At 45.1% G+C, this 15,786-nt stretch overlaps 1 protein-coding gene across 1 annotated transcript in view; it reads right to left on the reverse strand.

Moving 5' to 3' along the window:
• The window catches only part of LOXL2 (lysyl oxidase like 2), a 138,374-nt gene that overhangs the window by 48,237 nt on the left and 74,351 nt on the right, over positions 1–15,786 (reverse strand). Inside the window, exons 5-6 of the mRNA XM_074285580.1 lie at positions 11,642–11,864; positions 1,342–1,525 (exon numbers count right to left, since the gene is read on the reverse strand). Of these exons, the coding sequence (XP_074141681.1) occupies positions 1,342–1,525; positions 11,642–11,864 (407 nt within the window). The remainder of the gene's footprint in view (positions 1–1,341; positions 1,526–11,641; positions 11,865–15,786) is intronic.

The following is a 15,786-nucleotide window of genomic DNA, read 5'->3' on the forward strand; positions in this document are numbered from 1 at the left end:
GCAATCCTTCCCATCCTTAGCCACTGCTCTCATGCCCTCCTAAATCTTCTACTCTAAGGCTGGGCAGCTCCAGTTCCTTAAACCAGAAATCCTCGACACATGAGGAAACTGAGGCCACAGCGAAGTGGCCAGGGTAAGGGGGAGTAGAAGAGATGGGATTTGCCTGCAGCACTTCTAAGTCCACTGTACCCCAGTCAGATCAAGCGCCTCCCATAGCTAGAGTGTTAGATTTCCCCAGGACACTTGCAGAGTCTCCCATGCGGTGTTGGTGGGTGAGATGGAAAGATGTGTCTTAGAGGATGTTCTGCCCAGGCAGCGGATTTGGCCCGAGGCCCCAAAGGGCGTAGTCAGTGTATCCCCTTCAGCTTGGAGGGGTCCTCGAAGGGGAGCCCTGGGGCAATCTCCTCTGCTTGGGGCTCCTAGGTGTTTATCAATCTTGCATGAGGAGGCAGAGATGGAAAGCTCATTAACTTGGCAGAGAACATGAAACAGGAAGGGGTGATGGGCTGGGGGCCAATGAGGTTGGAAACTCCCTCCTCGAGCCACAATGATACACTGAGGTGAAGACCATGGCAGTTCTCTTTGGACTGAACCTGGAATTACACCGGGATAGCCAGTGTCCAGATGAACAAACTCTAGTTACCGATGCGATTTACAATTAATACACGGACTTCCTAAAGTCTTAGTGTAATTTTAAACCATTAAAACTCATCATCATCATCATCATCATCATCATCATCATCATCATCATCAAAGCTTAAAACCACACTGGTACAAGCCCAAAATGAGTCCTCAGTGTAATGTGTTCCAAAGCTACGATACTCCAGTCTCCAGATGGAGAGAGAGGGTCACTGCTTTAGTGTTCTGTCCCAGTGAGTATACAGCTAAAGTGCAGGACCCAGTTCTGGTGTTACGTTTTAGGAAAGACAGGATCATGTTTGGGGGAAGTGACCAGAATGGAAAAGGAAGGAAGAGAAGAAGGAGAATGAAGGAAGGAAGGAAAGAAGGAAGGAAGGAAGGAGAAGGAAGGAGAAGGAAGGAAGGAAGGAGAAGGAAGGAAGGAAGGAGGGAAGGAAGGAAGGAAGGAAGGAGGGAAGGAAGGAAGGAAGGAAGGAAAAGCAAGGAAGGAAGGGGGAATTATTAATTAAATGAAATAAAAGTGAAAGTTGGTAGGACTGGATTCTCTGAAAGCTGCTTCTGGCATTCACCTATATTGTGGAGCAGCAGAGAGGAGAGAAAGGGAAGTCTGGGAAGATCACTGGGGAAAAGGCAGGGCTCTTGTGGTTACCCATGAGCTGTCCTGGGGGCTCAGGATAGAGGAAGCCAGGAGCTGCTTCTTACCTTGCCCGAGCCTGGCCCCTGTGATGGCCTCCTTGGCGCTCCCAAAGCCCAGCTCTCGGCAGACCACGCTGGCAGACACCAGGTTCCATTGGTCGTCGCAGATGGTTCCCCATTCTCCATTCTTGAGCACTTCCACTCGGCCTTCTCCAGTGTTAGCGCCACCTCTCAGCCGCACCAGGGGTTGCTGGGGAAAAGAAACAGGCCTCTGCTGAGTGGAGAAGTGCCTAGGACATAACCTGGCTTAAGGCATCTCAGGAGACCTTCAGCCGGCCTTCCAGCTGCCTCCAAACCTAATCATGAACTTGCTTTTGGTCCAAGTTCTCTCTGGGGCTTCCCACTGTTATACCACCTGCTATGTAATGCATCCCTGCTGGAAGAACTCTCTCCTTCCTTTTCTTTTTTCTTCCTTCCTTCCTTCTTTCCTTCCTTTCTTCCTCTATCCCTTCTTTCCTTTCTTCCTTCCCTCCTTCCTTTTTTCCTCTCTCCCTCCCTCCTTTTTTCCTCTCTCCCTCCCACCCTTCTTTCCTTCCTCCATTCTTTTCTTCCTTCTTCTTTTCCTCTCTTCCTCACCCAGTCCAATATCATTTTACAAATAAGTAAACTGAGGCCCAGGAAGCTGAGATTCAAAGCAGGCTCCAACAAGCCATGTCAATATCTGAAACCTGCTTATTCATTCATAAGTTAGATGACCATGTAAAGGTAATGTGGCTTCTCTGGGACTCAGTTTCCCCAACTGTCAAATGAGGATAATAATTGCTACTATATATAAAGTGCTTTGAGATTTGCAAAGCACTTTACCAGTTCTCCCTCTTTTGGCCCAATGACAGCCCTAGGAGGAAGGTTCCATTATTATCCTCATTTCATAGATGAGGGGATTGAGAAATGGGAGATGCAATGTCTTTTCCAGAGTCACACAGTTACTAAGCAATGGGCACAGGAAATGGACTCCATCTCTAGGACTCAGCAAAGACCCTCTATAAACTCTAAGCAGCACTGAGATGGGATTGATAATGATTAAATAATGTTCTTGATGCTGGTGACAATTCTTATTTATGGAGGCTTCAAAGTGACAAGAATTGGGAAAATTTGGTCAGGGGCCCTGATCAGTTGTCCAAGTTCCCAAATCAATAAGTAATCCATTAAGAACCATTTATTAAGCACCTACTATGTGCTGGTCTCTGGGATAAGTTCCAGGGCCACAAAAAGTTTTAAATGACAGTCCCTGCTCTGGTTCACAGTCAGCTTGATCCTTTATACCTCCCCAGCTTCTTTCTCACTCTCCAAAAGCAGTTTCCCCCATCTCCATCTTTTCTTCACAACCATCTTGTCTCTTAAACCCAAATTTCCTTAATTATAAAATGGGGATAATAATAGCACCTAGCTCCAGATTATTGAGAGGATTTTAGATAATAACTGTTAACGAATTTTTTTTTCTTTTTTACCTTTAGTTGGTGGGGAAAGAAACTATAAATTCAGATTGCACAGCACTTGACAGTTAATGTCAAGTGACGGTCTTCACTAGAAGTATAGAAGCTTAGGGTGGGGGGAACCCGACATAGATCACTTTCATTGACCGGTCTTCTTATAGTATCTTTCTATGGATCAAAGGTGTGGGGGGGGCAATGAGAGAAATAATTCATTTTGAACCCCTACTCTGAGGGTTCATTTGATAAATCATAATCCAGTTCTCTCTATAAAGGCCCAGAGCTTCAAGCTGCAGATTCTAAGTTCACTTAGCTATAGGAAGTTCACTGGAGGCCCTCCACCCTTGTTTTGCCTCGCCATGTTGACCAAGCCCAGCCTGGCAGAGATCACAACTCTCTGGAAAATATTTGCGTAGCTCCGGACCAATCACTTGTCCAGCAGGAGCAGATGACCAACTTATGACAACTTAGGTCACTGCCTGTGATGACTTGGACCATTTCCTCCTGCCCAAGTTAAGGAGACGCCTGTCCACTTTCCCTCAACTTATGACCCTGCTGACATATTGCTTATTCGGTGGAATTACTCTATAGGTGGTATAGCTGCTCTGGGATAACTGGGCATCTTGCCCTATAAACACGGAAGGAGGAGACATCTCAGACTGAGGAAGATCTGAGGTCCACTTCGTTGGAGGGACCATGGATCCTTTAATAAAGAGCCACTGGCTCAGACTTCTGCCGCAGTCTTATTGTAGGTGCGATCATTTTAATCTCCACACCATGAACTCTTTATCTTTTAAAGGATGCTGGACAACAGACCATGCAGTTCTCTTGGGTCAATGATGGAGGAGAAGGCTTGGAAGGAATCAGAAGATCATGGATTTAGAGCCGAGGAGTCTTTAGGGGCCATAAGGACCACCCTTATTTTACAGTGAAGGAAACAGAGGAAACGCTAGTGAGTGTCTGAAGTAGGCAGGCTCTTCCTGCTTCCAAGTCCAGGGCTTTGGACACTAAAGGGCAAGGCGGGCTCCTGTTGAAGTGATAGTATGAAGCTGGGCAGAGCTGGTACACCAGCCTCCGAATCACATTCTGGGCCTGAGGTTCTTGGGCTGCTCAGTGAACAAGCCAATCATGGGGGAACGATCTGTCCTTCACGACTGAAGTCCCATGAGCCCCTTTCAGCCGCATATCAGCTGAGCCCCAGATTTCCATCTTCCCACATCTGCTCTTCTTCCAACTAGCGGGAGTTTACACTTTTAGTTGCTATTAATGGTCAACAGATAGCACCTAGAAGACCTTTGGCCATTGGCAGACTTGTGTGGAATCAACGTTTGCTAGGATTTTCCGGTCACTCAGTCATGACTCATGGGAACAGACACGTGGTTTCCTTCCCATGCCCCCCCCCCCCCCCGTTGTATGTGAAAGGAAGTGAGCAGGGCCTTGGTCAGTCCAGATCCCAGATGCTAATGGGGTGATGGCTGGAGTGGAGTGGGAAAAGAGCGGTCACTAACACCAGCGGCTTTTCTCCAGGATGGATCAGGTGTTTCTTGGGAATTCCAAATATGGAGTTAGAAGAGCTGGGTTTGAGTCCCATAAAGGGATTCTTTAGCTGGGTTACCCTGGCAAGCAGCCTCTGTGTCTTCATCTGTAAAATGGGGATAATAATAGGACCTAGTTCCTAGGGTGATTTGAGGATCAAATGATATAACATCTGTAAACTGCTTAGCACGACACCTGACATACAGTAGGCACAATGGAAATAATTACTCTCTTTCCCTTCCCCTCTCTGAATATGTTGACGATAGTATAGAAATAGGCTAGAAATAAGACCCTTGGCTTTCAGTCTTATGGCCCATGATCTCATCAGTGCCCCATCACTGTGGTACAAACTATAAAGTTTTGATCTTGGAGCTAGGAAAACCTGGGTTCAAATGATATAATCAAGATCCAGCTTCAGTTTTCTCATCTGCAAACGGAGAATAAAAGTACTTCCAGCCCCTTAATCCCTGGGTTATAATGAAGTGAGAGAATGAGTTGAAAGTGCCACATAAACTTTAATGAGCTGTTCCAGTGTCAGTTATTTATCTAGAACAAAGTTATACTGTGTCTTTGTCTCTGTAAACCTAATGCTTAGCACAGTGCTCGGAATATAGTAGGCACTTAATCAATGTTTGCTGATTGATTGATCTCGTATTTAGAGTTGGAGGGAATCTTGGAAGACCTTCAGTCCAATCCAAAGTTTACAGATCAATTAGGCAGGAAGTAGAAAAGTTGGTATTCAAACACTAATGCTGGTGCTTTCCCACAAGAACGACTTGTCTACAGGTATGTGATGGCTTGAGCTCAAGTGATGTTGAAAAGGCGAGTGATGGGCCATGAAAAATCGGAAGAAACAAAAACATGCTACCAGAAGCCTTGTTGGCAACAGGCTTCTAGGACATTACTCTTCAACATCCTTACAAGTCCAGATCCCATCAATCCTCACAAAAGTACAGGATGGCAGGGAGCAAGAGTTCCTGGGAGTGTCCTCCAGTGCTGGAGGAAGGAGCGAGGTGGAGTTTGGCCTGAGGAAGGACGGTTATGCTATCAGACTTTGGTTCTTTAAGGATCCCTTTCCAATGGGTAAGTGGTCAAAAACCATGGACAGTTCTCAAAAGAATTGCCATTTGTGAATAGCCATGTGCAAAGTTGTTCCAATTCACCGATAATAAAAGAAATATAAATCAAAACAGTCCTGAAGTTTCAGCTCACATCTGACCCAAAAGGGGGACTGGGTAATGCAAGCAGGACTGAGGGAAGATGCTCACTGATACGCTGTTGGCAAAGCTGCTAATTGGTCTAATGGTTCTAGAAAGCCAGTTGGAATAAATGATGCTAAAGAGGTAACCAGAATGACCATGCCCTCTGACCCAGGGAGACTAAAAACAAAGATGTTTCTCATAAGCCCTCAAATATTCATTGCATCACTTTTTGTGGCAGCAAAGCTCTGGAAATAAAGTTGATGCTCACTGATGGGGGGAAGGATGAAGAAATTGTGGATCATGAACAGAATAGATTATAATTGTATGGTAAGAAACAATATATATATGTAGAATTCAGAGAAGAGTGGATAGCTCCCTAGAGAGGGAAAGTGGAATGGTGGAATAAAGATAAAAATGAAAGATTTCAATATTTTAAAAAATATATTTTAAAAGAACTTTCAAATTTAGATTAACAGTTGAAATCTGAGTCAAGAAAGGAGGGCTCTTGGATGATACAGAGGAGACACACAGGGTTTGGAGCAATAAGAGTTAGAGGTCATTGAGTATAACCCATCCTATTACACATTTGTAAACCACAGACTCTAGAGATTAATTGATTTGCCCCTTGGGTCTCACTGATTAGAGTGAATGAAACTTGAACAGAAAATTAGGCGGTCCAGAATTTAATCCCAGCTCTGAAAACAACATGAGGGACTTTCCAGAATCAGTCTCAGAATTAGAAAGAACCCCAGAAACCCTCTGGTATCATTTGTAGCTCAGAAAGAATTTCCTCAAAACTGTGCTGATAAGTGGTTTCCTAGTTGGCAGTTAGGTGGCGCTGTAGTGGATAGAGCTCTAGGTCTGGAGTCAGGAAGACTCATCCTTCTGAGTTCAAATGCAGCATGAGACGCTGCAAATTGGATGAGCAAGCCATTTTTGCCTCCATCCTACTGATGAGCAACATCAATCAGCCATTCGAAATCTCCATACTGCCTACGATGTATTGAGAATAACCAAAGTAGTCTTTGACGTTGCCTACAAAGGATCATGGTACACTCCAGAAGAAAGCTCCTTCCATCCATACAGACTTTTTAATGAGTATTCTTTGATTCTAGTTGCTCAGTTAAACACATCATTGCCGAGTCAATTGGCACCATGTTGTCCACAAAGAGTCTTTCCCAAATGCTTTACTGAAAGGATCATAAATATAGCATCTGAGAGGTCATCGAGTCTAGTCTCCTCAGTTGACAGTTGAGTCCAGAATCTTTTCCGAAATGGGATCTGAGCATAGTGCCCAACATTCTCTTTCAATTTGTCTCCCTAGTTTTCTTTTTAAGCCCAACCCATTTCTTCCCTTCCTCATCACTCTTTCTGTTTATAGAAGAGCCCTGGGACAACTAGGTGACAAAATTAATAGAGCACTGGCCCTGCGGTCAGGAGGACCTGGGTTCACATGTGACCTCAGGCATTTGACACTTATAAGGGGACAAGTCACTTAATTCCAACTGCCTCTAAAAATTAAAAAGAGCCCCATTATTTCCCCTCTAATTTTTTTCTTTCTTCCATCTTTTGCCAATTAAATCTCTGCTTGGCTCCCACTTAGAGGAGATTACTGATTTCTCTTTTTGCCTCTGTTATGGTCCAAAGCCAAGCATCCTTCTGGAATAGTACTGAGCTCCAGGTTTAGATGGAAGAAATCTGGAAAGGAAGATGCTTAATCCAACCTCCACCTCAGCCCGAAGATTAAAGGCAGGCATCTGGGAGAGGAAGGAGCTCGCTGGAAGTTCAGAGGCCTCGACCAAGTTTTTTTTCTCCACTCTTAGGATCAGAGGCAATTACTCTGAGGGTAATGAAGGGGTGACTGCCCAGGGAGGAAGGCTCCAATCTGTTGCTCTTGGGCTACCAGGGAAAGATTCAGGGGGATCATCAGGTGAATGAGGAGGGGGCCGTCATCACATGCTCATGTGCATCTCAGGAAAAATCTGAGGAGTAGAAGAATTGGCTCTGCCCACCTTATCTGTGAACCCTGAGCAAGTCCCTTTACATTTCAGGGAGACTATTTTCTCAACTCTAGAGTTGAGACTAAAGTAAGACTAAATGACCGCCAAGCTCCTTTTCAATCTAAATCTGGATCTGCCTCTCTATGGGCCCATAATCACCTCAGCACAGTCATCAAGGCAAAGCAAGGAGGCTCTCCTTGCCCCATAATCTCAGCCCTCACACACACATACACAAACATCCATACTATATGTAGAGTTATGCCTGTGGAAGTATACTTCTGTTTGTATATATGTTTATTATGGATAATATATACTATCGATGTGTTTGGTATATATTTAAATATGTCCATATTTATGTATTCATATTATATATATATATATATATAATTATACATTATATGTGTTATTTTATATAATATATATGTATGTATATACACATATATTTACCTATGTTTTATTTGTTGTTCAGTCACGTCTGACTATTTGTGACCCATCCCAGACCCTTCTCTCCTTCACTGTCTCCCCAAAGTCTATCCAACCTGAGATTTGCTGCTTCTATGACATTATCTATCCATCTCATCCTCTGCCACCCCCTTTACCTTTTCCTTCAAGCTTTCCCAACATCAGGGTCTTTTCCAATGACCCCGAGCTTCTCATTATGTGGCCAAAGTATTTAAGTTTCAGCTTCAGTATTTTGACCTGAATAGCTTGAATTGATTTCTTCAACTGTTGACTGATTTGACCTCCTTGCTATCATATAAAATATGTGTGTATTCATTTTTATCTGTATATCTATGCATACATAAAGTATTTTGCAAACTAAAGAGTGTTAGATAAATGCTGCTATTGATACTTTATGTCCTCTTCCCTTCCTCTCACTCAATAAACTCCAGTGGCTCCCCATTAACTTAGTGTTTAAAACCCTTTCCAATCTGGTCCCTTCTTACATTCTGCTCCACTCCCCGCACTCCATGGTCCATCTCTATTGGCCTCCTTCTCTTTCTCCTACTTCCAGGCTCAGTATCTTAGGGATGGCTGACCTCCTAGCTGAGATGCTGGTGCTCCCTTACTCCAATCCTTGAAATTATCATCTTTCTTCAAGACTTGTCCAGCTCAGGTGCCTTTTCTGCAACTGGTGACTCCCCTCCTCCCTCTCCTCAGCTTCCCCTGTGACTTATACATAGCTACTATGTGCATGTTTTCTCCCCACTGAGGGCAGATGTTACTTCTTTTTTGTGTTTGCATTCCCAAGCCTAGCTCAATGCCTGGTATATAGTAAGCTCTTAAGAAATGCTTGTCAGTTGATCACTTTTTTGGTTCCCTAGGAATTCTTTTCTCTTTCTAAGCTATTTTCCTGTTCCTTTTTAATTGACTTGTGAGTTGAGTCAGCTAAAGAAGTCCCAAAGGGGATAAGGGAGAGAATCTAGAACTCAAAAATGTTCTAAACAAATGAAAAACAAATGTTTTGAATGGGGGAACTGGGGAAAACTGGGGGAACAAAGTAAATAAATTTAATAAAAATTTAAAAATAATGTATACGAAAATTTAATAAAGTCATTTGAAAACTTCAAAAAAAGAAGTCGCCAAACAAGATAATGGGGACAAGGGATCAAAAAGGTAGAGTCCAAACAAATCTTATAGATAATAATAATAATAATAATAATAATAATAATAATAATAATAATAATAATGAAACATTTCTTTGAGTTTTGCGAAACATTTTACAATTATCTCATTTGATCCTAATGACAACCTGAGAGGTAAATGCTATCATTATTCCCATTTTACATTTGAGGAGATTAAGGCAGAGAGAGGTTAAGTGGCCAGTGATGGTTTGAGGCAGGATGTGAACTCAGCTTTTTTTTTTTTTTTAAGTATAAGTTAAATACAATATATGTATACATGTCCAAACACTTATTTTGCTGTAAAAAAGGAATCGCACTTTGAAATAGTGTACAATTAGCCTGTGAAGGAAATCAGAAATGCAGGTGGACGAAATTAGAGGGATCGAGAATTCTATGTAGTGGTTCATAGTCATCTCCCAGAGTTCTTTCCCGTGAACTCAGGTTTTCTTGATTGCAGTCTTATTTCTCTATTGGGAATATCACCCATCTGAATCCTAATCTAGTTCACACACACACACACACACACACACACACACACACACACACACACACAAAAGATAAACTGAGTCCAGAGACCTGTTTCTGACTTGCCAAGAGCAGTATCAGCAGGGGGCTCCCAAACTGCAGACTCCTCTCTTCTCCCTCTAGATTTCTGCTTTAAACCTCCTGGCTCACACTTGTGTTTGGGCTAAACTTCCTTTCTTCCCCCACAGCCAAGCCAGAGCTTTGTCCATTCCAACAGGCTGCTTACCAGCCAGATCACAACAAAGGCAAAGTGTAAAATCAGCAGCCCCTCCCAGTGGGGACTGGGCAGACAGTCAGCTGGCACGGACTGGGAGAGAGAACACAGTTGGGGAAAAATGATGAGAGGGCCTTTTTATGGAGAGGGTGTGGTGAGGAGGTGGGGGATTGGGGAATGGGCTTGTTTTGCTCCAGTTTGACCCCTTTTATTTTAAATGATGAAAGGCGGGGATTCCCCAGCAGCTGGGCTCAGAGATGTCTGCTGGAGAGTCAGGAATGGAAGACACGGAGAATCCAAGGATGTCAAAGTCCATAGAACTCCAGAGCTGGAAGAATCTTCCAACAGAGGATGTCAGAACAGGAAAAGTACTTTCGACTCCCACTTTTTCAAGACTTTGCTCAAATCCTACCTTCTGCACGAGACCTTTCCGGTCCTCCCAGCCACTAGTATCTTCCCCTCCGAAAGCTACTTTGTCTACAACATGTATATACTAATTATCTGTAGGACATCTCCCCTCCCCCTCACATGAGCTCCTTGAGGGCCTTTCTTTGTATCACTAGTTCTTAGCACAGTGCGTAGCACACAGTAAGTGCTTATTAAATATTTGTTAACTGACTGACCTCAAAACACAGAGAATCAGAGCTGGAAGGAAACTTAAAATATATATATAACATTGGGGCAGCTAGGTGGCGCAGTGGATAGAGCACCAGTCCTGAAGTCAGAAGACATGAGTTCAAATCTGACCTCAGACACTTAACACTTCCTGGCTGTGTGACCCTGGGCAAGTCACTTAACCCCAATTGTCTGCATAACATTGAAGCTGAACAGTACCTTATAACAGAATGGCAGAGCAGGTCTTTAGGGAACACCAGGTTGAATCTATTTTTTTCCATTTTCCATTTGATGAACCTCTCATCCAAGCTCACACAGCTGGTGAGGAGCAGAGCCAAAATTTGACCCCCTGGCGTTGCCCTGACTGAACATTTGGGATCCAGACTATACATGATCATGTTCACCATCCAGGGAAATCAGCTCCCAAGAGAGTCAGGAATCGGGCAGCTCTGAGCACTTTCTGTTCTCAGGGTGGACTGAGGAAGGGGGGGCCAGCAGGGCTGTGAAGCTCAGCCCTTTTACCTCCCAGGATGGTTGTTGTGAGGATCAAGTCAAATGACATTTGTAATTTATGGCATATGTTGTTCAGTCCTTTCAGTCCTGTCCAGTTCTCTGGGACCCTGTTTTTGTGGCAAGGATAATGGTTTGCCATTTCCTTCTCCAGCTCATTTTACAGATGGGGAAACTGAGGCAAACTGGGTGAAGTGGCTTGCCCAGGTGCCACAGCTAGAAAGTATCTGAGGCCAGATTTGAACTCAGGAAGATGAGTGAGTCTCCCTGATTCCAAGACCACTGTGTCACCCAGCCTGCCCCATCCGGCACATAGTAAGCGCTTAATAAATGCTTCCCTCCCTCCTTCCCTCCCTCTCTTTCTTCTTCTTTGGCAGTTTTTTTGATGCAATAAGCGGTCGTCAGGGGAAATAAAAGGGAAAGGTTATGGAAGGCTTAGACTGATCTGGAGCATGCGGCCTCCATTCCCTAGGTCCCAGGAGGCATGGAGGAATGGAGAGCAGAGGAGTGACGATAAGCCGAGATTTTCGAGGTTCACCTAGCTTCTCTCTCCCTCTCCCCTTTCCCAGGAGAATTACAGGCCTCCCTCCCCACCCCCCCCGGGCTCTCACTGGACCCCGGGCCCCCGTGGCCATCTTCAAGTACTGACCTCGGATTTGAAGGCTTTCCCGAAGCCCGAATGGCTGCCAGGGGCGAAGTCCCGGCCGGGCACGCAGCTCACCACAGCGGGCATCCCGTTCTCGCAGGAGAAGTTCTTCACAGGATCCACGGCCGCCTGGTTGCCCAGCTTGCAGCTGGAGATGTGGGCTTCGCTGCCTGTGCAGTCCATGGAGTAGGGCCAGTACCGCTGTTTCCGCCGGCTGGCGTACATCCTGAGGGAGAAGGGGACACGGACAGAGTGACTGTGCTGGGAAGGCCGGCTGACCCTGAGCAGGGCTCTCAGGCCTTCTTTTATTGCTTTCCCAAACATTCACAGGCCACAGGCCAGGGAACTGCACCCGTTAGCACAGGGTGGGAGGGTCATAGACCATACTGTCAGGTGACCTCCGGCCTGGACATTCCGGGTTCGGGACTCCAGCACCCTCCCAGATTCCTGTGTTCTAAGGTGGGAGGGTGCTGGAGTACCGAACCCGGAAGATGATTCCTTTGGGACATTCTCAAAGGCCTCTCCTGGTTCTTCCATCATTTGTCCCAAAGGTATCATCTTCTACTCAATTGTCCGGGCAACATGGCTTCCTATGTCACCAAACCGTCCAAAGGGCTCTGTCCAAAGTCCCCCTCTCCTGACTACTAAATGAGACCTCCTTTTTTCTTCCCCATTACCCGCCACTGCTTTCATCTTCTATGTCTTTCCTCCCCCACCCCACCCCAACTTCAATCCTTCCCCCCCCCCATTTCTCCTTTGACCTTCTCTCTGTTACTGTCTGACCCAATTAACTGGCCCTCTCTCCTCCTGGATATTCCTGCCATATGCAGACTGTTTGAAACAACTAGGGGTTTGGATAATGGCCCCTTCGGTACTTGCAGGGCTATTTTGGAAAGGAAGCATGTCACTGACCCCATTGGGGTCAATTTGCAAACATAATCTAAATGCTAGTTGTGGTGGTTATTATTATTAACCCCAGGGCCCCAGCTTAATGTTTTCATTTGAAAAAATCAGTGGATTCGACCCAAAGACATCAAATGTCCCTTCTGCTTCTAAATTCTGTGGGTTTCTGGGAGAGAGGGATTTGACTTTTTCTGCCTGATCTTACAAGAAAGGATTAGGAGAAAGATAGTGGAAGGTACAGAAGAGGCAAATTGAAGTCCAACATCAGGAAAAAATTAGACTAAACTTAGCTAAAGGAACGGACCGTCATCAGAGTGGTGGGCTCCCCAAAACAGCAGTCTTTAAGCAAAAGCTGGAGGGAAAATTTATTATTTTTCCACTGTGCCATAATGTGGTACTGCAATGTCCTGAAATCATAAAGACCTGAATTCAAATCTGACCTCAAGTTCTTACTAGTTGTGTGACCCTGAGCAAGTCACTTCACCCTGTTTACCTCAGTTTCCTTATCTGTAAAATGAGCTGGAGAAGAAAATGGCAATGCACTCCAGGAACTGCCAAGAAAACCCCAAATGGGGTCAGGAAGAATTGCATATTGACTGAAACAACCGAACAGCAGAGGGCTCTCATTCATGTATGGATTGAACTAGATGGGGCTAAGTGGTTCCTTCCAATTCTGAGAGTCTGGGGGACTCTATTCTACAGGGAAGTATTGAAAGTGCTTGAGCTGAAAAAATCAGTCTCCCGCAGAATTAGAGATTTAGAGCTAGAAGATCTCTCCAATAGACTTACATCAACTGATGCTGAGTGAAAAGAACAGAACCAGAAGATCGCTGTACACTTCAATGCTATATGAAGATGTATTCTGATGGAAGTGGAAATCTTCAACATAAAGAAGATCCAACTCACTTCCAGTTGATCAATGATGGACAGAGACAACTACATCCAGAGAAGGAACACTGGGAAGCGAATGTAAATTGTTAGCACTACTGTCTATCTACCCAGGTTACTTATACCTTTGGAATCTAATACTTAACGTGCAAACAAGAAAATGGGATTTACACACATATATAATATCTAGGTTATACTGTAACACATGTAAAATGTATGGGATTGCCTGTCATCGAGGGGAGGGAGTAGAGGGAGGGAGGGGAAAATTTGGAAAAATGAATACAAGGGATAATGTTATAAAAAAATTACTCATGCATATATACTGTCAAAAAATTATAAATAAAATTTTAAAAAAGAAGAAGATCTCTCCAAGTCCTTCTGGTCTCATCTTACATATGAGTTAACAGGGACCTGGGGAGATGAAGAGCTTAGTTTAAAGGGTCAGGATCATCTGTGCCTTGCTGGCTCATCAATCATATCATTTATTATGTACCTACTATGTGTCTCTGGTGGATAAGAAGACAAGAAGCTTAAAGTCAATGGGGGGAAACCACACGTATATGTATAAATCCAAACGATTGAGGAAGGCTAGAGAGAGGCAGCCAAGTGGTGCAGTGGTTAGAGCGCTAGCCTTGGAAGCCAGAAAACCCCCGTTTGAATCTGGCCGCAGACACTGACTAACTGTGGAATGCTGGGAAAGTTATTTTACCTCTGCTGTCTCACCCTCATCTGTCAAATGGGGATAATCCCAGCACTCTCTGTCAGGATTGTGAGGATCAGATGAGATCGTATTTAGAAAGCTCTCTATTAACCATGAAGCATTTTATAAATATTAGCTATTACAATGAAGAAATCTGTGCTTGAAGAGTAATCTGCTGGCAGTGTTCAGTAAAGACAGGGTCAGGAGAGGCAGGAGTGCCAAGGACTTGGCATGGAAGCTTCCCTCTTGCTCTCATATCTGGAGGAAAGACTTCATTACCCCAGGAAAGGGAGGGCAGCTGGAGTCACACCTTGGAACAAAGAGCCTCAGCCAGCCTCCTGCTTCTCTCCTTAATGTCTGGTCCCTCTCCCCCAAACTCCCTCCAACATTCCAGAAAAACTGTAAACAAAATCAGTGCCAACGACACGCCTTTCTTCCTTGAGGAATGTGCCCGCATCCTGGGCAGCCTGACAAGCGGGAGGGAGGGCCCCGGCCCCTTGGGATGTCCTGCGGGTCTCAGAGGCAGACTGACCCACAGACGGCTCTTGGATTCTTTGGAGTGAATGAGACACGAATGGAGATGGACCAACAAGATATGAGTCAAGAGGATGGGCCTGGGATGCGTGTTGCTCCCAGTGCTGTGCTTAACACCAGCCCCACCCCTTTCCTCCTCCTTCCCGGCCCGTCTCTCATTTTTGAACATCATGTTCCCTCTCCACACTGAGGGGGCCAGAGGGAGGTCCCAGGGATGTCAGCAAAGATGGACACAGGGAACGCAGCAGATTGCTCTTGGCTCAGAAAGAGCTTGTGGTCAGGCTCTCAATGAACAGTACCCTTACTTCATGGAGTAATGATGGGAATGCCAGATCTCCCTTATATGAGGGAACCAGGGGACCACAGTGTCGGTTTTCTCTGGGACTCTGGGGCGGTGAAGGCCTGTATTTGTCTCACTTGATTTCCCTGTGGTACAGGCATTTACAGCTAAGGAAACTGAGGCTGAGTGCAGTGAGTTGCCCAGAATGGAAGGGAGGATTTGAATTCAGGCCTTTTTGCTGTTAACGCTAGTGCTCTGTTGACTATACCACCTAACTGCCTCCTGATGACATCACTCTAGAACTACAAGGGACCTCGGAGGATCTTTTTACAAATGAGGAAACTGAGACCCATGGAAATACAGGGATTTTGCTCACATATGCAGTGAGCATCAGAGGCAGAATTTGAACCCAAATCCTCTCATTCTTTCCATAGTAGCTTGCCACCGAGGGCAAATGAGACCTCAAGACCCCTCTTCTTCCTTCTTGTGCCATCTCTTGTCACAGGACTGGAGATTCCGAAGTACAAAGGACCCTGGAGGCCAAGGAGCCTCTTATTTTACAGAGAAGGAAACTAAGGCACAAGGGTGTTAAATGACTGGGTCGGATGGCTGATATTTGAAACAGGACAAGAACCTGGTCATTCTGAATCCAACTCTCTGGGCTCTCCCCTGGGTCATCCTGCCTCTGCACACAGATTTGTGTCTGGGAGGAGTCCCGGAAGGCAGCACCCTTATTTTTGCTTTCTTCTTATCCTAGGTACTTGACACAGGACCTGTCACGTCCAGGGTGCGGAAGAAATGCTTGTGGATTGACTGTCTGAGGGAGGTTGCTTGGGGAGTTGG

The sequence above is a fragment of the Sminthopsis crassicaudata genome, chromosome 2, assembly GCF_048593235.1.
Source record: "Sminthopsis crassicaudata isolate SCR6 chromosome 2, ASM4859323v1, whole genome shotgun sequence".
NCBI classification, from domain to species: Eukaryota; Metazoa; Chordata; class Mammalia; order Dasyuromorphia; family Dasyuridae; genus Sminthopsis; species Sminthopsis crassicaudata.